Source organism: Canis lupus, chromosome 29, assembly GCF_003254725.2.
Source record: "Canis lupus dingo isolate Sandy chromosome 29, ASM325472v2, whole genome shotgun sequence".
NCBI lineage: Eukaryota > Metazoa > Chordata > Mammalia > Carnivora > Canidae > Canis > Canis lupus.
Genome location: NC_064271.1, coordinates 40,994,894 through 41,017,804, shown reverse-complemented (window position 1 = coordinate 41,017,804; position 22,911 = coordinate 40,994,894). Strand labels below are relative to the sequence as shown.

The 22,911-nt window shown below is 46.9% G+C and overlaps 2 protein-coding genes across 11 annotated transcripts in view; one reads left to right on the top strand and one right to left on the bottom strand.

Moving 5' to 3' along the window:
* The window catches only part of PTDSS1 (phosphatidylserine synthase 1), a 71,063-nt gene that overhangs the window by 45,928 nt on the left and 2,224 nt on the right, over positions 1 to 22,911 (bottom strand). Inside the window, exon 1 of one of the 5 annotated variants that reach the window (XR_003130393.3) lies at positions 4,601 to 4,872. The exons of 1 other annotated variant lie outside the window; for it this stretch is intronic. Coding sequence is in view for 1 of the 4 variants with exons in the window: in XM_025433578.3 (XP_025289363.1) it covers positions 4,601 to 4,779 (179 nt within the window). In the remaining 3 variants the exon portion in view is untranslated. Of the gene's footprint in view, positions 1 to 4,046; positions 4,187 to 4,600; positions 4,873 to 22,911 lie in introns of those variants that run through there. 3 more of the 5 variants (XM_025433578.3, XM_049103814.1, XM_049103813.1) reach the window with 3 other exon arrangements.
* On the top strand, positions 937 to 22,129 carry MTERF3 (mitochondrial transcription termination factor 3). Of its 6 annotated transcripts, XM_025433587.3 has the most exons (9): positions 937 to 1,002; positions 4,069 to 4,135; positions 7,789 to 8,137; positions 9,003 to 9,155; positions 13,561 to 13,750; positions 17,015 to 17,162; positions 17,528 to 17,599; positions 18,719 to 18,880; positions 21,841 to 22,129. In XM_025433587.3, the coding sequence occupies exons 3-9, from the start codon at positions 7,804 to 7,806 to the stop codon at positions 22,033 to 22,035; spliced, it is 1,254 nt and encodes a 417-aa protein (XP_025289372.1). In that variant the 5' UTR covers positions 937 to 1,002; positions 4,069 to 4,135; positions 7,789 to 7,803; the 3' UTR covers positions 22,036 to 22,129. The 6 variants fall into 6 exon arrangements, with proteins under 6 accessions (XP_025289372.1, XP_035564430.1, XP_025289370.1 ...); XM_035708537.2 differs by lacking the exon at positions 937 to 1,002 and having other exon boundaries at positions 4,069 to 4,205; XM_025433585.3 differs by lacking the exons at positions 937 to 1,002; positions 4,069 to 4,135 and adding an exon at positions 5,214 to 5,278.

The window sequence follows — 22,911 nt, the reverse complement described above, 5'->3', positions numbered from 1 at the left end:
CGTGAGGCTCCATGAGGCCCCGTGAGGCTCCGGTCAGGCTCCGTGAGGCTCCAGTGAGGCTAGGTGAGGCCCCGCTGAGGCTCTGTGAGGCTCCGTGAGGCCCCGGTGAGGCCCCAGTGAGGCCCCAGTGAGGCTCCGTGAGGCTCCCTGAGGCCCGGTGAGGCTCCGGTGAGGCTCCGGTGAGGCTCTGGTGAGGCCCTGGTGAGGCTCCGTGAGGATCCGGTGAGGCCCCGGTGAGGCTCTGCGAGGCCCCGCTGAGACACACTGAGGCTCCGCTGAGGCTCTGTGAGGCTCCGGTGAGGTCCCGGTGAGGCCCCGGTGAGGCTCCTTGAGGTTCCAGTGAGACCCCGGTGAGGCCCCAGTGAGGCTCCTTGAGGCTCCGCTGAGGCCCCGGTGAGGCTCCGCGAGGATCCGCTGAGGCCCCGCTGAAGCCCCGCTGACGCTCTGTGAGGCTCCAATGAGGCCTCGGTGAGGCTCCGTTGAGGCCCCGCTGAGGCCCCAGTGGGGCTCGAGTGAGGCTTGAGTGAGGCCCCGGTGAAGCTCCCTGAGGCTTCGTGATGCTCCGCTGAGGCTCTAGTGAGGCTCCGCGAGGCCCCGCTAAGGCTCCGTGAGGCCCCGTTGAGGCTCCGCGAGGCCCCGCTAAGACTCCGTGAAGCTCCAGTGAGGCCCCGCTGAGGCTCTGTGAGGCTCCATGAAGCTCGGCGATGCTCCGCTGAGGCTGCGGTGAGGCCCCGTGAGGGGGAGGCAGGCCTGCGCCCGGAGCCCACCATGGCGGCTCCCCCCGCCCGCGGCCCGTCGGATATTCAGGCGCCGAGTCGGACGCCGCTGCCACAGGTAGGGGCCCACCACGCGACAATAGAGAACGTCCCGCCCACCCACGCGAGAACAGAGAACGTCCCCAAGGCAGGGAAGCTGCGCGCCCGGAAAACACCTGGTCGGGCGGGCGTCGGTGGGACCGAAGCAAACTCTGGGCTCACGGGCCTGTGGTAACAAAGGGCCCAGGTGAGCTTCCCAGCTTCCGAGGCAGATCTCACATGTCTTCAAAAGATTCATTCCTGAGAGACCCCGAGAGAGAGGGAGGCAGACCCCGGCAGAGGGAGAAGCAGGCCCCCGCGGGAGCGCGACCCCGGGTCACGGCCTGGGCTGGGCTGGGCTGGAGGCGGGGCCAGCACGGAGCCGGGCCCCCCGCAGTGAATGCCAAGGGAATCGAAACACAAGCCATGATCTAGCCAGTGAGGGCTTTAGAGAAATACGCTTTTCTTCAGCTGATGCCTCGTCGTGATCCTCCACAAGGACCGTACCTGCTGGGAAACGGCGGAAGCGCCCCTCAGGGGCCGCGCCCGAGCTAACAGGCGCCTCCTCACCTGGGATTCCCGTTTCCACACGGAGAGGGTCCTAGCAGGGCCCGGCCTCTGCCCAAGACCGCCCCGGGGTGCGGCGGTCTCGGGGGGCTCCTCCTGAGGGGGGGAGGGGGGAGGGGGCAGGGCAGGGCAGGGCAGCCCGGGGCGGGGCAAGGGCCGGCGGAGCAGGCCTGGCGTCGCCGCAGGCCCGTGAGCCCAGAGTTTGCTTCGGTCCCACCGACGCCCGTTCTGAGCCAAGGGCAGATGCTCCACCCCTGAGCCACCCAGGCGCCCCCGACCCCAGCTTTATTTTTATTAATGGTGGAAGAGATAGGAGATTTAAACACCATGATTTAACAGTGACTTAGCCTAGTTGCTATCTAACAAAAGAACTACTTGACAAATCCAAACCTGTTTCAGACTTCTGCACGTGGTATCTAATCCCTCACGATCCTAAATTCTTGCTGTGTCTCCTCCGCAGCATGTGACAGGACCCAGCTACGGTTTCTCCTCGACCAGTAATACGGCACCCCAAAAGTATTGTCTCCTTTCCCCTCACATCGCTCGACTTTGGAAAACAAACTTTTTTTCACTTTTACTGAAGGAACTGCACTGAACGGTCATCCAACTAAAATCCTGTTATAAAATAATTATAAGGCACCGAGGACAATCATTTCAAAAGAGCATCATAATGAATCATTTTCATATAAGAAGTGGTTACCTTCCATCTTTATGGAAAAAGCGATCACTGATGTTCCGCTTTATAAAGGGGCACAACTCATTACAAAAAATAAGTACCACGCATGTTAGTGGTGCTTATGATTTTATAGAAGGTAAAACTTGTTATTAATGAGTTCTTCAAGATATGGTTTCTCTTTATGAAATTATTGGAAGAAATAAAATGATTATCATTTTTATAAAAGGCCACAGTCTGAGGTTCAGGTTATTCCTCTTGTATGACTATTGACAAACTGTTGAAATTCATAACCTCTGCTGCAATTTATCAACTGCTTTGGCCAAACAGGGAAATGACGGAACAATGTGACTTTCTGTATCAGAAAAGAGGAAGAGAGATCTATTCTTAGAGGGCCTAGAATAATATTAAAGATAAAAGACTGAAACGAACCGCCCATTCTTGCTTCTCATTATTTAGAATAAAATATCACAATTACTTGTCTTACTTCCAAAGAAATCCCCACACTGATTCCACCATTGTCGACCCACACAGGAGAGGAAGTTAAACTGAAATACTCAACAGATATGTTTGTTATGCAAGCAGAGCAATGTCAACTATCTCAATGCCTTCATCCTTTTTCTCAATAATAGAGCATTCTTCATCCTTGCTCAATGACAGATGTAATTTAGTAGAAGGCATTAGCGTACAATGAAACGACATAATAGTTACGGCTAATGTTTACTGAGCACTTACTCTGGAAAGCACTGAGCTAAACACAGATTACCTAACAAAAAATGTACTGAACCTTCATAAAAGATAATCCCATGGAGTATTATTAGGTGTCTTCATTGTACGTACATATGGAAACTGAGGCCTAGCAAAATTAAGTGGCCACGCTGCTACTGAGTGGTAAAATCAGATGACATGACCAATGAAGTATTTGAGAATAACCAAAAGTAGGGACATGAATGAGTTTTCTGCAGGGCTAAAAATACGTTCTCGGTTGGATACCATGGAAAGGTCTAGTCATATCCACTAGAGTTAGCAGAAGACTTTACAATAATAGTTGCTGTATCCCTCAATCATTAAGATTGTTACTTATGCTTTACAGCTTTAGGTAGATTTATGCAAATAGATCAACACAAAATAAGAACCAAGAGTCAAAAGGATTGTGGAAATAAGAAAGGAGTGAGCTGTAGGAGGATATTTAAGTTCTATGAAAATCTGAAAGACTGCGGCGATTCCCAACAGAGACACCACTGGCATTGCATGTGTGCATGTGCGTGTATAGATCTTGCACATACATGTGCACACACAAACATCTGTCTAGGGGACAGTTCATTCTTTCTCAAACAGTGCTGTCCTATGTGTCATAACACACCTAGCACCTTAATCCCCACCTACTAATAACCAGAAGTTCCAATGCCTGTGGCCACTCGATACACTTCTGCACATTTTCTGCTGACCTGGAATGAGAACCATTGATTGTTGGATAAAAATACTGAGAGAAGTGACTGACGTTAATTGTGCGTTGTGAATGAGGTACTCCGCTATGTGCATTCACGCATTCGTTTATTACTCATAAACCCGTATGAGGTAAGCACGTGCTTTATCCCCATTTTACAAGTGTGGATCCTGAGGCTCAGAGAAAGGTTAAGGAGCGCGACCGTGGTGGACAACAGACACCTGAAGCCAGCAGCCTGGTTCCAAAGCTACACCTATCTGGGTTGATCTTTTAAACCGTTAAGAGTGTGGAAGGCAAACCTTTCGTTTCTTTAAAGAGGCTCTTTCGGAAAACACATATCGTTGTAAGGAGGACCCGGGTGTGCATGTCATCATGCTCCTGGGATGGAATGGCTCCCCGGGCTGGGGGTGAGGGGCCACGTGTTCAGTGAGTACAGTTCTATGATGTCGGTATCAAGAGGTGGCCTGTGCAAGTGTACATCAGGGGGGCTTGGAGCATGTGGCTAAACGTGTCGGGGTGTGTGTGTGTTTCCGGGGAGGAGAGAGTGTGCTGTACTGAGACTTACGTGTCTTATTTATCACTTGCAGAGCATTTACTACGCGCCAGGCGCTGCTGCAATTGCCTGATGATACATCATCTCAGCACGAACGACAGGTAGTGCGGGCCGGTGTCTGTGTAGCCACGAGCCCAAGAGGCGACAGGTGCCTGGGCTGGAAGGGGAAAGGTCAGCTTGGACGCACGTCTCCCTCATTTGCGTTGCGGTGCCGTCTGGGGCTGGGGGCAGGGCTGCGCTAGGCGGCGGGTGTGCCGGGCACAGCGGAGGTGCAGCCTGGGGAAGGCGGTGTCGTGCAACTCGCGGGTGCAGTCTGTGCACGGCCGCTGGCGCGGGGCACGCGGGGGGACCCACGGCGCGGGGTCCCGGGGCGCCTGGGCCTGGGGGAGGCGCGTGGAAGCGCCGTGGGCCGCGGGGCTTTGAGCGCGCGGCGGGACGTGCTCAGAGTGGTTGGTGCACGGGAGGTGGCGAGGGGTCCCGGGGTCCCGGGGTCCCGGGGTCCCGGGGCTGGGGGCGCCCCGTGGTGACCCGCCCCCGCCCCCGCCCCCGCCGCGCGCCCCGCTCACCGCGTGAAGGCGAAGTACATGAGGCTGACGATGGTGAAGCTGAGCAGGGTGATGGTGTGCGGCCGGTAGAAGAAGTCGATGGTGATGTCCTCCACCTGCTGCTCGTTGATCATCCGGAAATGCATCTTGTAGTTCACGTCGTCTTTGCTCAGGGTCCGGCTCCCCACGCACGACGCCATGGCGCGCCTCCCCGTCCTGCGGCGGCGTTGGCGGCGTTGGCGGCGGCCCCGGGCCCTGGAGGCCGCGACCCCGGGGCGGGCGGGCGGACGGCGGGCGGGCGGCGGGGCCGGGACTGGCGCCGAGCGGGGGCCGGCGGCCGGGAGGGACGCGCGCGGGAGGGCGGGGTCGGGGCGCCGCCAACGCGGCCTCGGGCGGGGGGCGCCGCCGGCAGGGCCCCCGCTGCCGCCCCGCCAGCCGCATCGCCCGCGCCCCGCCGTGGCCGCCCCAACGCAGGCGCCGGGCGCCGGGGGGCAGCGAGCGGGGCGGGGGCAGCGGCGGGCGCGGGCCGCCTCCTCCCGCCGCGCGCCGCCCGCCCCCCCCCGCGCGGCCTCGCGGATGGTCTCGCCCACTCCGGCCGCAGCGCGCGGGGGCGGGGCCTCGGAGGGGCGGGGCCTCGGGGGCGGGGCCTCGGGGGCGGGGCCGGGCACGCTAGCGCGACCCGGAGCGGGGCCGCCACAGGTAGGTAGAGCGCGGTGGGGGCGGGGGCCGCCCGGGGGCTCGGGCCCGTCCCGGTTTCTTTCCTCCGACCGGCGAGGCGGGGCTTGCAGCGGCGCGGCGGAGGGAGGCGGGGGCGGGCTTCCTGCGGAAGTTCCCGCGGCGGGCGGCGGGCGGCGGGCGGCGGGCGCGGGGCCTGCGGGGGCCTGCGGGGGCCTGCGGGGTCCCGGGCCGGCGAGGCGACCACCGTCCTGCCCGCTCCCGCTGCACCGCGTCAGCCGCCCGGCCCCGCCCCGCCCCGCCCGCCTCCCCTCGCCCGCGTGGCCGCGGCCTAGACCGGCGATCTGGTGTCCTTCCTGGCCGCGGGGCCATTTGCAGCCAGCGCACGCTGCCGCCGGCGAGTCTCGGGGCCCGGGGCGGGGGTCGCGGGGGGCCGGGGCGACCCAGGCCGCGGGGTGACGTCGGCAGGGGGCTGTGACGTAGACGCGGTGACCCAGACCCCCCAGACCCGGGGGGGGCGCAGCGCACAGTCCATCCACCCGGGGGCACACCCAGCAACGAAGCGATGATGCGACGGGATCCGGGCAGGAGAAGCACGTGAAGCACTTTTTTAAAGACATAGTTTATTTATTGATTCCTGAGACGCAGAAAGGGAGAGAGGCCGAGACCCAGGCCGAGGGGGAAGCGGGCTCCTGCGGGGAGCCGGACGGGGACTCGGTCCCGGGACCCGGGGTCACGGCCTGGGCCGACGGCGACACTAACCGCTGAGCCACCGGGCTGCCCCCGCGAAGGCCTTTCGCTGAACGCGGGCGGGATGCGGGCGGGATGCGGGGCCCCTTGCGGGCGGACGGGAGGCGTACTAAGCGGAGCCGGCCAGGCTTCGCCGCCCGTGGAGGATTCCCGAAGTCCTGCTCTGAGACCTGCGGAGTCCAGTGTTTTACAGGCACAGGGACAAGGACTGGTGGCTGCGCCCAGGGCCTAGGTGGCCGCGCCCCACCACGGCCGTTGTCCGCCGCCCCCGGGGGTCGCCCAGGCCGCGCTCTGAGGCCCCCGCGCTTCCACTTTCCTCCCTTCGACTTTGCAGAGACGGGATGTCGCGGGCTTGCGGGAAAGGCCCACGCCTGGCTGCCATCTCCTGCCAGGATTCAGGGAGAAGCATCTACCCCACGAGGCTGTTGTGCAGACTTCCTTCCTTTCTAAAATCACTCCAGAGTGACAGTGAGACTTTGACTTTCAGGAATCTTTCTGGAGACTTCCCTAAATTCCGAATCTCCAGGAAGACAGACCTTCGGTTATCTGCTCTAATTCTGAGCGTAAAACAAGCTGAATTCCAATAAGCAGAAAAACAGATCAAAACGTTGTATGCTACAATTAATTGAGCAGCAAATACTTCCTTCGTATTTGGATGTATAGTCAACGATGATAAAAGTGGCCAACATGTGTTGAGCATTTTCCATAGGCCGGACTCCATGCTATGTTTTATGTGGATTATCTTATTTATTGTAACATAAAATTGTAACATCAAATCTACTCTCCTAATTAAGCTAAATATAAAATCTCTTCATAATCCTGGAGCTTAACGTCATAACAGCCTTTCCTTATAAGAATCTTTTTAAAAAACTGCATTTTTGGCCAGACATTTATGTATTCATTGCTCGTTGCTTATGTATTTCTGTCATTTCATTTTGCTTGCTAGTTTTGACCTTTTGTTTTTGAAGGCTTTTCTTTTTCTTTTTTTTCTACAGCCAAAAACAGAATTTGACAAAATTGGTTTTGTTAATTCCCTTTTGAGGAACAGCTTTATCCAAAATAATCAACAGTTCAGCCCAGAGGATTAACCAAGAAACAGTCTTCTAGATAACAGTGATAATACCCAGGACACTGATTATTTAGGACAAAGTAGAATTATTTATTTCATGAGTAATGTATAAACAAAATGCATTTGGATAATTCAGTGTCTTCATCAACAATCTGTTTCTTAAATGCTGTTCAAACCAAAAATTTTTTTTTAAGATTTTATTTACTCATGAGAGACAGAGAGAGGCAGAGAGAGAAGCAGGCTTCATGCAGGGAGCCCGAATGTGCGACTCGATCGCAGGACCCCCGGGTCACCCCCGGGGCCCAAGGCAGGCGCTGAACCACTGAGCCACCCAGACACCCCCCCTTCAAACCAAATTTTAAGAACACTTAATTGCATCCCCTTACTTCCTTTAAATATTAAATTTAACAGGGATTATTGGGTTCAGCTATAGTTTAAACATTTACAAGTTTTAGTGATTCTGCTTTAAATTATAAAGAAATCTTTATCTTTCTAGTTCAGAAGTTCCTGTCTTTTGGTTTGTAACTGGGACTGCCTTGTTTTTGGTTTTTTTCCTGTGCTTAAAAAGCATTCGATTATTCTAATCCTCTAAATTTACTAAACATCTTTTAATTGGAAAAAAAAGATTTTCCAGTTTATCATTTTGTTGTTTGAATACTGTTCTAAACATTTAAGTAAGTTTCTCTTCGTTGATGGTTATGTATTTCCTTTATAGGCTACTTTAAGAAAAATGGCTTTGTCAGCCCGACAGATACCCAGATGGTTCAATTCAGTTAAATTGAGTAGCTTCGTTACAGCTATGCAACTGGGAAAACGTTTTCCGAGAGCAGGAAAAACATTGTTGCATGGCGTTTCTGCTCAGCCACAGATGTCCTCTGGCAATTGCTTTCTCCAGTGGGGATTTAAGGCTTACAGGACTTCCTCCTTACGGAATAGTTCCCAGTCGGCCAACCCAAGTAGGCAGGAGATTGGTTCTGCCCAAAGTACTCTGCTTCCTTCTGTGAATGAACAGACACCGAAGACACAAAAGATACCCAGCCTTGATTCTGAGCTGCCTCTAGAAGGTAATTCTGAACTTCCAGAAAAGTCCCCTTTGGAACAAGTTAACTCTTAATAGTGTGTTAGCCCATTTCAAGGCATACTTTGTACCAGGCTAGTAAGAGAACAATGCCAGTTCTATCCACTTATTTGAGAAAAAAAAAGTTTATAGATTAATGTCTATAATATTTTGTTACAGATGTATGTGTAAGAGTTGCTTTCTTAATACTTTATTACTTAGATTCTCTATAAAAAAAATTTTCAGGTGGTAATTTAGGTTTTTTTAGGGTCTAATTTATCCTAATACTGTATTCCTGATGAGGATATAATTGTATCCAAGTAAAAGTCGTCATTTTTGAGCATACAGTCCTATGAATTTTGCCAAACCTGTCTGGTAGTGTGACAGCCTCCACAACCAGCAAACCAAAAAGAACACAAATAGAACATCCCAAAAAGCTTGAGAGTAACTTGGAGGAGAGGGCATTGCACTGAAAGACGTTTCAGGGTGTAATGACTTTAACGCATACAAACCTGGCTGGTAGAATATGTTGTCTTTTGGGCCAGTTTAACAAGCTACAGTAGAATCTGTCTCAAAACGTACTTGAAGGTGAGTTGATCTTTAGCATTCTTACCTGATGGTGGAGAGGGATTTTGTGTAGGACCTGCTCCTGACGAGGGGAAACCTACCACCGGATTTCTAACCTTGGAGCAACAGTGGTTGATTTCTCTAGAGTCGTAACCTTACCTCTCAGAAGGCAGATGTTAAACTTGTCAGACATGTAATTCTAAAGTGACCCCAAGATTTAAGGAGAGGCGAGCTCGGGAAGAGGCGTCGCGGTAGGGCGGGCTGGGAGCTGACGGCCTCTGTCTTTCCACCCGGTGCCTGCCCAGCTCTGGACGACCTGCCCTCCCTGGCTCCCCTGCAGCCCGTCTCCGAGGAGGAGGCCATTCAGATCATCGCAGACCCTCCGTTGCCCCCAGACACGTTCACCCTCCGAGACTACGTGGATCATTCCGAGACTCTGCAGAAATTAGTGCATTTAGGTGAGTCTGAACCACCTATGGGTGCTCGAGTGTATTCTTCTTTGTTTTTTTGCCTCACTTTGTTCAAATCAGCATTTGTAGTTTTTATCAAGATGAACAGAAGTCACATAGTGGGAAGAGGCCTCTCGTGAAAAACCATACTCTCCTTCCTCCTTCCTGACCTCCACGCCGTTCCCGCGGGCAGCTCTCAACTTTTACGCTCCTCGGGTCTGTAGTTAACCCTGTTTATGTAACTGTTCGTAGTGCCCTTGCTTCGTTCATGGGTTTTAGACCTTAGCTGACCTCTCGTAGGTAGACATGTACTTTTCCCCTCTTCAACTTGCCCACTATAGTTATGGTAACAATTTCTAGATGGATCATCAGCCAGCCTTATATTATGACTATAAATATTGTTTGCTGCTGTTCTCTGGCATTGTTTTCCTTCCCTGTACAACGTTTCATTTTTCCATAGTCGCTAATAATTCTTGTTTTTCCTTTGATTCATTTTCTTTATTTCTAGGGCCAAATTTTCCCACACTTCCAATAGCCTGCCTGTCAGGACAGATTTTCCTGCAGTAAGCCCTACCAGATGAGGAACTCCTTCCTCCCCACCCCATCCGCCCCCCACCATTCCTCCTGGAGCCCACTGACCCCCTAACATGGATGGGCTCTTCTGTCCAGGCCCGCTCCGTGACTGCTTGAGCCTGTGGGCTGGGGGGGACGCGTGGGTCCGGGTGGCTGAAGGCAGCCAAGCCATCTCACCATCTCACTGCAGACCTGTACTCAGTCCTCTCCTGTTCCGTCCAGCACCTCACTGCAGCCTCTGGCACGCTTCCAACTTCTCTGACCTCCTTTCTCCCTGGGGACTGAAGGGACGGGGTAGGTAAGGGATTCTCTCTCAAATTCATCTGCTCCTCTCAGTCTCCAGGCACTGCTTCACTGTAGGCTCTCATTTTTCACTGGACGGTTAGGAGCTTCCAAACCTGACAGTCGTCTTGCCAGCAACATTGTCCAGATGATCTCTGGAATATTAGTTCTCTTTCTAAAATGCCGGGCTGACCCTGTCAGTGACCTCCTGGAAATCCTTCAGAGCCTTCCCGGGATGTCACAGCTCTATCTAGTCTGGCCCCTGCTTCCCTTTTCAACCTCACTGCTTGCCCCTTCCCTCCTTTTTCCAGCTCTGACAACTGGAAGACTTAGTTCCAGCAACTTCTGAGATGTCCTCGGTGACCCTCCTCTGGGCCTCACATCACCCCGGGCTCAGTTCCGTTCTAGCCCTAATAACAGTACTACGGTTGTTTACTGACCTGCTCCTGCGCGAGTTGCCCGGATGTGCAGGGAATGGCCTTTGTCTTCAGAGGCATCTAAATATACTAAGGAATAACTGGGCTGCAAGGACGAAAGGTCCAGTGGGAAGTGCCACATAAGACAAAGTGTTCTGTGGTTTCAAAGTGGAGAGAAAGATGACATCTGCTGCAAAGGGAGAGGCAGTCCCCTTCCTTCTGCAGCAGCTTCCCCCAGCCTTAGGATAGGTGCTGTGGCCAGTACAAGATAAATAGAAGACGTGGCCCCTGCCTTGAAATAATTTCCAGCATACTTGAGGGTTTGGGAATATGTTTCAGCCACTCCTTCATCTGTATGTTGACACGTCACCGACACATCTGGGAAGTCACTTAAGTGACAGTACGTTGGAGGAGCCCTGGTTGTGTTGGCAGGGAGTAGTTGTGAGGACCCCAGTGTCCTGCTGCCTGTCTGCTTCTCAGATGTCTTTTCTGCCTTTGTCTGCCTCCCCTGTATCCCAGGAGGCCAGCCTCTATGCACCAGAGCTCCCTTGCCAGCTGGCTTCTGGGCAGCTTCGGCCAGGGGGAGGCCCTTGCAGGACGGGAGCGAGGGCAGGTGGGAGTATTTATTCCCCTGTTCCCTCCCTGCTTTGGGTCCTGTCACTGCCTGGCTCCATGCTCCATGACAACGGCTCCCACTGAGCAGCCCTTTCCTAATGGCTTGCAGGCCCCCTGGGCTCGGGTAATACTTTGTGCTCCCTGCCTCTGGAGCACCAGGGGTGCCCTTGTTCGTTCCCACGACTCTCACTGACTGTGTCGAGTCCCTTCGTTAGAGTTCTCTTTGTTCGCACAGTCCGGGGCGGAATCTGTCGCCCGCCAGACCTTGATCGATACACGAAATAAGTGTGACCACAAGCGAACACCGTGGTAATAATTGTAGTTAAGCGATAAAAGCAACTTAGACTGCGGTCACCCAGAAGTTAGAGGCGTGTATTACTCGTTGTTTAATATCCCCAGAGCCTGACAGAAGTGCCTGGTCCATAGTAGGAATTCCGTGACTATTTTTTCAAGTTAATGAAATCTTGAGGAAGCCCATGTGATTTGTGCTGACAGCAGTGTGCTCTCCTGATGAGATTCTGTTCTCCTATTGCTGTTAAAAAGCAGCTTTTCAGGATTTCTGTTTGAGCACAGTCAGGGTGTGACGGCTCATGCTGAGCAAGGCACTTCAGCACATGTCAGCTGTAATAGTAAGTTAAGTTTGAAGTCTGAACCCTTTATGTTATTTTTAAAGCACCCCTTCCCACATTTATCACAGATTCTTGGAACTAGTTTCTGTCTTTATTTATCTATCCATCCAATAATTTGACTTGTTATTAATATTATTTTTAAACTATAACAGAATTCCATCTCCTTGTGAATAATGCAAGTGTTAAAAGAGAAAGAACTCTCACCTTCTTTTCATACCCGTTTCCACTTTCCAAAGGTAACCCTGTCACCAGTCTGTTGAATAGCTTTCCCCACCTTTTTCTGTGCAAATATATTTATTATAGAAAGCCGTACCTGGGTTTTATATTTTTATGTACTAAAGCTTAATATTTTTAACACTGTTTTCTTCCAGTAGTTTTAGAGTTAGTACATAGTTAGATTCTTAATCTTTCTGAAAATTTTCTATCAGATACGGAAGGATTTTATTCTTTGGTTTAAGTATAATTGACATTATATAGTTTCAGATACACAACATAATGATTCAGTAGTTCTGTGCATTACATCATGCTCACCATGGTAAGTGTAGTAATGGAAACATTTATTTTTCAAATGTATAGGTAGTGGTCCCATTATGTCGTGATGAATCGTACATCTTTTCACCATTAATTAGAAGTGCCATTATTATCATATGCTAATTTTTTTATTTTATTTACTTGATCCTGGATCTGTTTCGAGTCTCCATTCTGTATGTGTGTTTGTGTAATCTGTTTTTCTGTTCACGATCATCTTATATCAATGCCTGTTTAATATCAAGAAATTTGGGTTTAGAATTATGTTTGGATCTAATAATATATGAAATTATAATTTATTTTTCTGGTTGTGTATACCGTTAAAGAAAGGATGTTTTTATTTCATTGCTCTTATATTTAAGACTTTAAAGTTGCATCCGGAAATCAGTTTGAGAGTTATTTTGCACCTGAAGAAATATTTTTAAGACTATAAAATTTAAGTCAAACCTTAAGGTTTTACATTATCTTCAAATGTTTACTCTAAAGGTAAGGAATAGCCCTTTCCTGTTCATGGTTTTTCTTTTAATCAGATAAAAGAGGAAAAAAAATGAGAGAATAAAATGCGCAGTTTTAATGAGAATTTTTAATTACAGGTTACTTTGTTTCCATGCCTAATTAACATTGCCATCTAATTATATCCACAACCAGAGAATACTTTTACAACTTGCTTTCTCCCGTGCCTTGTCTCACGTTCTTAGACTGCCTGAGATTATAAGGATATCTGAAGGTTAAAGACTGTAAACTTTCTTCTCTGTTGTCTATTTGAGGGCTGTATATGCTCACCTGTTCTCACACAGGATTTCTTGAGCTCCTTCAAGGTACGTGTCTCCATGCTGAAGACCCGGAGATTATAGTGAGAAGACATAGAGTTATTTTTATTCCCCCACCTGGAGGGGATCAGAAGCATATTTTGAAAATAATCCTTATAACTAAGGAAATGACAGACATCAAAGAAAGTAACTATTCAAAGGGTTTGTTACACGGCAGAATTACGAGTTAAGCAATTACTGTGGAGATCACTAGGGGCTCATAAGCATCCTTCAAACAATATTCAAGAAACCATGGATTAAGATGATGATCCTAGCTAGGGCAGTATGACTCAGTGAATTTGTTCTGGGTAGGAATTTAGCCCCAAGTGCACTGTTTTCCTTTATATGTGACTTTGAAATAAGTACTACGTCTTCATTTTCATTTAATTTTGTTTCTGCAACCAGTTTAGTTTAAATATATTTAGAAATTTCTAACGGCCTATCTCAGTTCTCTTTTGGACAGATTGTTGATCTTCATCTGTAATTCCTTGTGTTTTTATGTATGATGTTTAATGACCTAGCCAAATAGTCATCTTCAAACAGTATGTGTAATTTATTATAGGAGTGGATCTCTCAAAGATAGAAAAACATCCAGAAGCAGCCAACCTCCTTCTGAGACTGGATTTTGAAAAAGACATTAAGCAAATACTCATGTTTCTTAAAGATTTGGGTATAGAAGATAACCAGCTGGGACCATACCTGACTAAAAACTACGCTATTTTCTCTGAAGACCTTGAAAATCTTAAGACCAGGTGGGGCTTTTACAATGATTTTTGCATAACCCAAGAAGTGGTTATGAAGGAAATGTGTCTGTAAGTTATTTTTAAGACTCAGCTGCCTAATGATCAGCTGATAATGAACATGAATGTTAATTTTTTTGTTACGGACTTTCTTTGATCAAGGTTAAGTATCTAAAATAGTTCTTTTGTTCAACTTCTCATTTTTATGTGTTCAATTTATTGCTGAGTCAATACTTAACTGTTTCTATTCAGAAACCAGAATAAAAAAAAAATCTTTAAGCCATTAACAAATGGCTAAATGGCTGAGAGTGCACTTAGAGTTATGAAAGTCTGAACTTTTGTGGATTGTTTTAATTTTCTGGGCAACCTTTGACATCCTCTTGGCACATTGTTGTATAATTTGCTTACTCACTTCCGTAAGTTGGCTATTTTGGTGGTTTCTTTTTTTCCTCTTTACAAAGCACTTCCATAAACCTCTTTATATTCATTCAGCATTTAAAGAATTGATTAGATCTGTGAGAATCGATACAGGGAGATGAGATAGCATTGATCTGTGAGATAGCAGTCCTGCTAGGCTTTGGGACCGTCCCTAAGTTCACCTTTTGAAGTGATCATCCTTCCTACTTCTCACCTAAGTCAGTTCTTCCCTGTATTCCCAGATTTACTGAGTAGGATCACTGCTCATCTTGTTGCCCAAGTCAGAAATATTGCTATTAACTTTGGCTTCTCTTCTTTATCTTACTTTTTAAAAAATATTTTAGTTATTTGAGAGAGAGATAGCATGCACAAGCAGGGGGAAGGGCAAAGGGAGCAGGAAGCCTAACGGGGGTCTTGATCCCAGGACCTTGAGATCATGACCTGAGTGGAAGGCAGACCCTTAAGCAACTGAGCCACACAGGCACCTCGGCTCCTCTTCGCTTACTCTCCACGTTAATATATCACCTACCAATTCTGTTTTTATCTCTTAAATCAGTTAACTCATTTCTCTTAATCTTCACTGTGAAGATCACCTCGGGTTCCCATTTCACATGAAGATTGCTGTAAGTCTCCTTACTGGCTGCCTCTGGTCTTCACCCCCAGGTTATCCTCCCACTGATGGTGAGCCTCACTGCATTTCAGAGAACTGTGCAGTTCCTTGAACCATCAGAGTCCAATGCCTTGTCTCTAAGTTAGGAAAAGGTTCCCTAACATTGAACAAGTTGAGCTCCTATATACACAAGGCACTAAGTTAGACTTGAGCCACAAAAGATATACACGCGTCTCTCTTCATGGGACTTACATTCTGGTATAATATAGACAAACTGTTACAGGGGAGAGGAGGAGTGATTCTAGGAGACTCGGTCTGACATAACCAGCTCTGCTGCTGCTGACTGCCTGGAACATAATTGCTATATGTTTCTAGAAATGCAATTGCTAGGTGAAAAGGTATGTACATTTTGTCCTTGGTAGGGTGGTTTTCCACTTTAGACTCCCACTGTCATACGGAAGTGCCAGTTTCCCTCTTACCCTCACTAATACAGGGTCATCAAACTTCACGGTTTCAGTTCATTTTATAGATTAAAACCATGCCTCGCTGTTGTTTCAGAAATGTGTGGAGGATCTTTTCCTATGTTGAATTTCTATTTACATCGCCTCTTCTATAAATCACATATATCCTCTGCCATTTTAAAATGAAGTATTTTTCTTTTGTAAGCATTCTTCTATATTTTAACAAAATTAGTTATTTCTCTGTGACATGTTTTAATACTTGCCACTTTGATTTTGTCAATAGTTAGGGGGATTCCCTTGCATTTTAAATTTTTATATAGTTAAATTTATCAGTTTTTTTCTCTCGTGTCGTCTGAGTCCCTTAAAGGAATAGGAGTCACTTATAAAACATTAGCTCTGATGGTATACAGTATAGAAGTATCATAGGCATTTTGTTTTTTTCTGGTGAGAATTAAGCAAGATAACGTTCTGGTATGCTGTAAACATTTAATATGTTTATGCCTTTTACTATATTTATAAACAGCTTTTAAGAATCAGTAATGTTATTTCATAGTCAAACCTTCTTTATTTTACTACCTTATTTTGGTTCCCAGAAACTTAGGAAATTTCTTAGCTGTTAACAAAATGCAATGGAAATCACAGGAAATTTTTTTTTTGTACTTTTTTATTGGATTTCGATTTGCCAACATATAGTATAACACCCAGTGCTCATCCCATCCACTGCCCCCCTCAGTGCCTGTCACCCAGTCACCCCATTCCCCCCACCTCCCTTTCCACTCCCCCTTGTTCATTTCCCAGAGTTAAGAGTCTCTCACATTCCATCACCCTCTCTGATACTTCCCACTCATTTTCTCTCCTTTCCCTTTTAATTCCTTTCACTATTTCTTATATTCCCCGTATGAGTGAAACCGTATGATGATTGTCCTTCTCCGACTGACTCACTTCACTCAGCATCATACGCTCCAGGTCCATCCACGTCGAAGCAAATGGTGGGTATTTGTCGTTTCTAACGGCTGAGGAATATCCCATTGTCTACATAAACCACATCTTCTTTATCCATCATCTGTCGATGGACACCGAGGCTCCTTCCACAGTTTGGCTATTGTGGACACTGCTGCTAGAAACATCGGGGTGCAGGTGTCCCGGCGTTTCACTGCATCTGTATCTTTGGGGTAAATCCCCAGCAGTGCAATGGCTGGGTCATAGGGCAGCTCTGTTTTTAACTCTTTGAGGAACCTCCACACAGTTTTCCAGAGTGGCTGCACCAGGTCACGTTCCCACCAACAGTGCAAGAGGGTTCCCCTTTCTCCACATCCTCTCCAACAGTTGTGGTTTCCTGTCTTGTTGATTTTCCCCATTCTCACTGGTGTGAGGTGGGATCTCACAGTAAAAATTACTTTTGAAAATACATCCTCAGTAAATTTGCTAAACTAAAAAATTTCCTCTTTCAATTTCCACCATGCTTGAGGGTCTTTGGAATCTCTTAATTTAATTTATGGATTTTCTGTTCTTAGCAAAAAAAATTCTTAAATAGAAGCTATTTAATTTTTTTTTTACCAAGTAATAAGTCAGATTAACTAAAAAGAGAATCTATGAGATTAGAAAATTATTTGGTTTCCAAGTATAAATGGGAAACCATTCTAGAATTGGATGGGTGCTTGTTTTGCTTTAACCATATTTGAGCCATTATCATGGAATGTTTTTTATCTCTTGTTTGTTACTGTGGAAAGTAGCATGACATTAGTAAATGTTAATTATAGGTACTGTGTATTTTTTTTTTTTCTCTAGAGTGGCTTATCTACAATCAAAAAATTTCAGTAAGGCACAGATTGCACAGATGGTCAGAAATGCGCCGTTTTTGCTGAGTTTTTCAGTGGAAAGATTGGATAACAGATTGGGATTTTTTCAGAAAGAACTTGAACTCAGCGTGAAGAAGGTAAAGAAAAGAGAATTTGTCTATTTCCATGTGAGCTACATTTAGTAACTTAAATCTCACGTTTCTCACAGATGCCTGGCACATATAAATGCCAGGTATTTTTGTACAAGAATGAATTACTCTACTGGTTAAATATATAGCTGTATCATTTTATAATATTCCATCAACTTGGTGCCTTAAATTTTATTTCCAGTATTTGTTTTTTTTCTCAAACAGTATTAAGTTTATGTATTTTCCGGGTTCCTAGCATTTTTTCTGATTGGCTCATATTTTAAATTTTCGTTTTGTGTCCCTAGCAATGCCTTGTTTTCCCGAACTAGTTGGATGTGCATGTATAGTAATAACGGATTGTTTTATAACTGTAGACTAGAGATCTGGTGGTTCGTCTCCCAAGGCTACTAACTGGAAGCCTGGAGCCCGTGAAAGAAAACATGAAGGTAGGTCGACTTTAAGCTTTTCAGAAATCAGCTTCTTTCTCTACGTGCTTAAGAGGAGGATGGAATTCGCTCTGTCATCTTAAAACTAGATTGTGAAAGAAGTCATTCCTTAAAAAAAAAAAAAAAAGTCATTTCTAAAAAGATGGACAAAGAAATGATACAATAAATACCTAGCAGGCAGTTTTAGTTAATAATACATTCACATTTCCCAGGTGTCACAGGCGTGAATCACCTTGCAGACGCTGATACCAGTAATCCCAGAGCAGTGCATTAGGGGGCCGGGTGATACCGGGAAACCGCGCCTGTTGCCCAGTCTGAGACCCCAGGTTTATGTCACCTCGGCGGGAGAGGAGTCTTGGAGGCTGGATCCAAAAGACATTGGTGAAGAGACCAGTGGCAGCATGTTGCTCTCCTCAGACTGCCCACTGGCAGCTCTGACTCTGTCACAGGATATACCAGACGCTCCAAGACAACAAGGCCGCGGAGTAGTTAGTATACAAAGCTGTAGGAGTATTTAAAATTTAAAAACCTACAGTGTTCCATGTCCAATTGTTGAAATATTATTGAGCAGCTGCCCATGTGCTGTGCTGGGGTGACAGTCCCTGCTCTCATGGGGCTTAGGACCCAGTAGGGGCAGCGCATGCAGAGTAGTAAGAGCAGCGGGTTGCTCGGGGAGCGGAGGACCTAACACACGTTCGGGTAGTTAGTTTTATCATCTGTGACATTTTGGCATGTAGTTTCTCCAGATAACATGTAAATGAGTGTGATTGGGAGTGGAGACTCAAAAAAACACTTTGAAATCTTAACAGCTGGTCTGTGGTGGAGGGCCTGTTACAGCCAGCCTGACCAGGCTTTCCACATCCACCATCCTTGTGTCTCATCCTGACGACCGCTCCTGTTGGTGATCTTGGTGATAATCCCCAGGCTGTGAGCAGTTCCTCTCAGGAGAGGGGCTTGAAATTCAGGTTACCCCAGGAGCAGGAAGCCACGGACCCTGGCACAGCTGTCCCCAGATTCTGGTGTCCTCGTTTCAAATTTTAAAGAAATCAGTGTGTCCTCTGGCATATTACCAAGATGACTGTTTCCATTCCTGATGCAAGCAACTCTACTTTCTTTTAGGTTTATCGTCTTGAACTAGGTTTTAAACATAATGAAATTCAACATATGATCACCAGAGTCCCCAAGATGTTAACTGCAAATAAAAGGAAACTTACTGAGACTTTCGACTACGTGCACAATGTGATGAACATTCCCCACCACCTCATTGTCAGGTTCCCCCAGGTAAGGAGCACACAGCCCTCTCAGAGCTGTCATCGCCCTTCACCCAGAACTGTTCTCTGGGTGTTCTGCAAAAATTATTTGCTGTTTGGGAAGGAATTAGACCAATACTGGTTCTGAGATTGACACTGGTAGTAAGGTCATATTTCTATTGCCCATCTTGTAAATCAACAACATACCTAGCACATGGAGTTGAGGGAACACTTGTGAAAAGTATACAACTTCTAGGCACACATGTCCATCTCCGGAGGAGACATAGGGACGAATCTGTTTCCCTAGAGTTGTTACCTACTGCTCATCCTGCCTTTTGGAATCTTTTTTTTTTTTTTTTTTTTTTTTGCCTCTTGGAATCTAACACATTCCCAAGTGTGTTTTTTCCCATTTAAATTGGGAATAAGATCACTTCCCTGAAGGGTCCTTTCAGTTCTACGTGTACTTTTTATTCAGTCTATCTTAATCCGTCAGTTAGGGGCACCTGGGTGGCTCAGTTGGTTAAAGTGTCCCACTTTTAGTTTCAGCTCAGGCCATCATCTCATGAATTCTGGAATCGAGCCCCACGTTGGGCTCTGCGGTCAGTGGAGAGCCTACTTGGGATTCTCTCCTTCTCCCTGCCCCCCGTCGAGGGTGTGTGCGCGCATATGCGTGCGCGATCTCTTTCTCTCCCTCTCCCCCCCCTCAAATAAATAAATAAACCTTTGTAAATAAATAAATAGATCCATTAGTTAATAAGCCATATTTTAATCATCTCCTACCGAAGTATAAAACAGTTGTAGTTTACCGTTGTGCCAAAGCCATTTTTATATTTTCCAAGCTAGTCAGACGTCCCTGTTCTTTAGCAAGTGACATTGTCTGCTTGTTCACAAGAATGTTAACTCTCCGAGGGCAGAGATCCTGTCTGATTTATACACTGCCGGATTTCCAGCGTCTGGAACTACACCAGGACTTTTAGTAGGCACTGGATAAATATTTGCTGAACCAATGAATGACTGAATTAAATCAAAGTCATCCTTTCCTTTTTGCCATGTGACTAGACCCTCTGTATTCACTGGATAAATGAAGGTTGAAATTCATTAAAGTGACCTCCCTACTCTGTTTGCTACACGTGTTCTTGATATAAAAATAGGCGGAGGAAATAGGACTTTCATAGAACTCAAAACTAGATTGCATTTGGTATAATTCCTTCACAAACAGCAATGTTTATTTACCTATCATACTTCGCTACGAATGAGCCCTTAATAGAGAATTTTTGTTTCATTAACTGTATATGTATTCATTATTAAAAATGCAGTGCTACAAACTTGGCTTATTGGAACAATCATAAAGTAAGTGGTCTTCAAGTAAAACGCAAAAACGATTAGTTTTCCCCTGGGCTGTTAGGTAATTAATAATAATTAATAACCGGATTTGGGGATACAAAAATCAATCAGACATGATCTGTATTCTTGTAGAATCTGTAATCTCGTGTGGAAGACAAGTTCCTAACATGTAATTGACTTACACAGTGTTAGAGTCTTAACCAGGTACCTTATATAGAACTGTTAATTTAGAAGAGGTAGGAAAATCATAGAAATAATGAGAGCTACTGAGTGCTCACTGTGTGCCAGCTGTCTTCACTGCTTTACTTGTATTCATTCATGTAATCCTCACAGCCACCATCTGAGATAGGTGCTGTTGTTAGCCCTATTTCACAGGTGACAATGTAAGCATGAAAGGACCGTCCAAAGGTTACCCGGGTAACGGGGCCGAGCCAAGATTAGAACTCTGGCAGTTAGGTATAAAAACATGCTCTTAACTAGGGTGCGCTACCATCTAAGACCTGGCGTTTGAGTTGTCAGTAGAACGAGTTGGGGGGGGAGGGGACCTTAGGGGGCTCGGCAGTTTAGGGGAGCCTTCAGCTTGGGACATGATCCTGGAGACCCGGGATCGAGTCCTGCGTTGGGCTCCCTGCCTGGAGCCTGCTTCTCCCTCTGCCTGTGTCTCTGCCTCTCTCTCTCTCATGAATAAGTAAATAAAATCTTTAAAAAAAAAAAAAGAACGAGTGGGGGTCGCAGAGGTGGACAGAAACTATGAACTTGACCGGATGCATCAAAATAATTTGTTTAAAAAACACAGACTTTTGGGCACCTCAAACCCTTGCTTCTGGGAAGTCCAGTTACAGAACTGGGACTTCCTTATTGAGATTCTCAGACTTGTAGGGGTCTGGGGTCTGGCTAACATTAAAAAAAAAAAAAAAAAAGGAAGATACACATTAACTGACAGGACTGTGAGGGAACTGGTGGACTTGAAATCTTTGGCTGGTGCTTTAGAAACTTCGTGGTATGAAGCCAATTTTCTCTTGTAAAAAACAAGTTCTCGTTGGCCTGTTTCTGGCTCCTTTCTAAAGTTGCTGCCGCTCATGCTACTCCTTGAGTTTTAACCCCAAGACCGGCAGGACTGCTTTCCCCAGTTGCTCCCCAGAGGCTGGGTTCCTTCATTCCAACACTAAGCAGAGAGCGGGAGCAGCAGGAATTTCATAAAAGTAAGGAAGCTCCACAGATCGTGAAGCTTTTTGGTGCCAATAGACCTTGATCTCCAACTTGGGTTCTCAAACTTGGCAGTCATCAGAATCACCTGGGGGAACCGGTGGGCCCCACAAAGAGTTGCTGTTAAGTATTTTGGGGGCAGGGCCGGAGGATTTGCGGTTTTAACATCTCCTCCATCTGGATTACCCAATGTTCTTTGCCTACAGTATAGCCCTTAATTACTCTATAATTGTCCTGTTTGTTTTGAATCCCTTTTGAATCATCATTTTTTTAGCAGAAGCTATATGGTTTAAGGCCTGTGGCATTTATCGTAGTTACCGAGCATGTGTCACCACTTTATCATTGTTAGCCTAATCAAAATTTTCAGCCAAATAAATAGTTTAATAGGTCATCTTTCAGTGCACAATGTCGTTTTTAAAAACTTTTTTTTTTCTTTTTTAGGTGTTTAATACAAGGTTGTTTAAAGTCAAAGAAAGACATTTGTTTCTTACCTATTTAGGAAGAGCACAGTATGATCCAACAAAACCTAACTACATCTCTCTGGACAAATTTGTGTCTGTACCTGATGAAATATTCTGTGAGGAGATTGCCAAAGCCTCAGTACAGGACTTTGAGAAATTCTTAAAAACTCTTTAGTTTTTGATGAATGTTAAGATGTAATAATGTAAAATGAATGTATATATGAGTGAATAATACATATTTTTAAATAAATGCCTCAGGCCTCCATTAATGCTGGAAACAATTTCTTGACGCCATGAATGTGGGGACGCCTGTGGCAGATCCTTCTCACAAGTTCGAGTGACTTAATTTTTCTTCGACTCTCATTTCCTTCCTTCTTGGGGAGGACAGAACTTAAAGCACAGCAAGCCGAGGGAAGGAGACACTTCCCCATAGGCTGGCACACCGTCCCGGTGAGGACGAGGACAGAGGCTTCCCTTTGACATTGGCAGGCCTTCCAACGTGGTTTCATCACAAGACCTCTGTATTTTCTGTGACGTGTTACGAGCTTCTGGAACATGCTAGATCACATCCACCTAATAGCTACTATTCACGTAGATAATGCGATAAAACACATTCCAGTTTGGACGATCTGCGCTGTCACCTTCCTGAGCATAGATACCCACATTTGCCCACAATCGGCTACTGAGAACCAGGGAAGGAGAAAGGGTGGGGGTGGGGGGAGTAATGTGACGGTAAGTAAAGGGCAAGGAGACCTGGTAAAAGGCCACAGCAAACCTCTGACTTCCTGCCAGTAGGCAAAGATCTGCAGCATGAAAGGACAGTCTTTTCCCCATCTATCATTTAGACACGTGATCCCGGGCCAGTAATTTAACGCCTGGGTCAGATTGTTCCTTGTGAAGCCAGGCCTGTGGCTTCAGCCGTCTGCCTGGGGATCACAAGCTTGGGCGGACAGTTAACACTGGTGGCTTCCAGTGAACCCCCCTGGTATGTGTGCTCCTCGTCTCCTTCCACACGGACTCTGGGCCAATGAGACATCATCAGGCAGAGGCT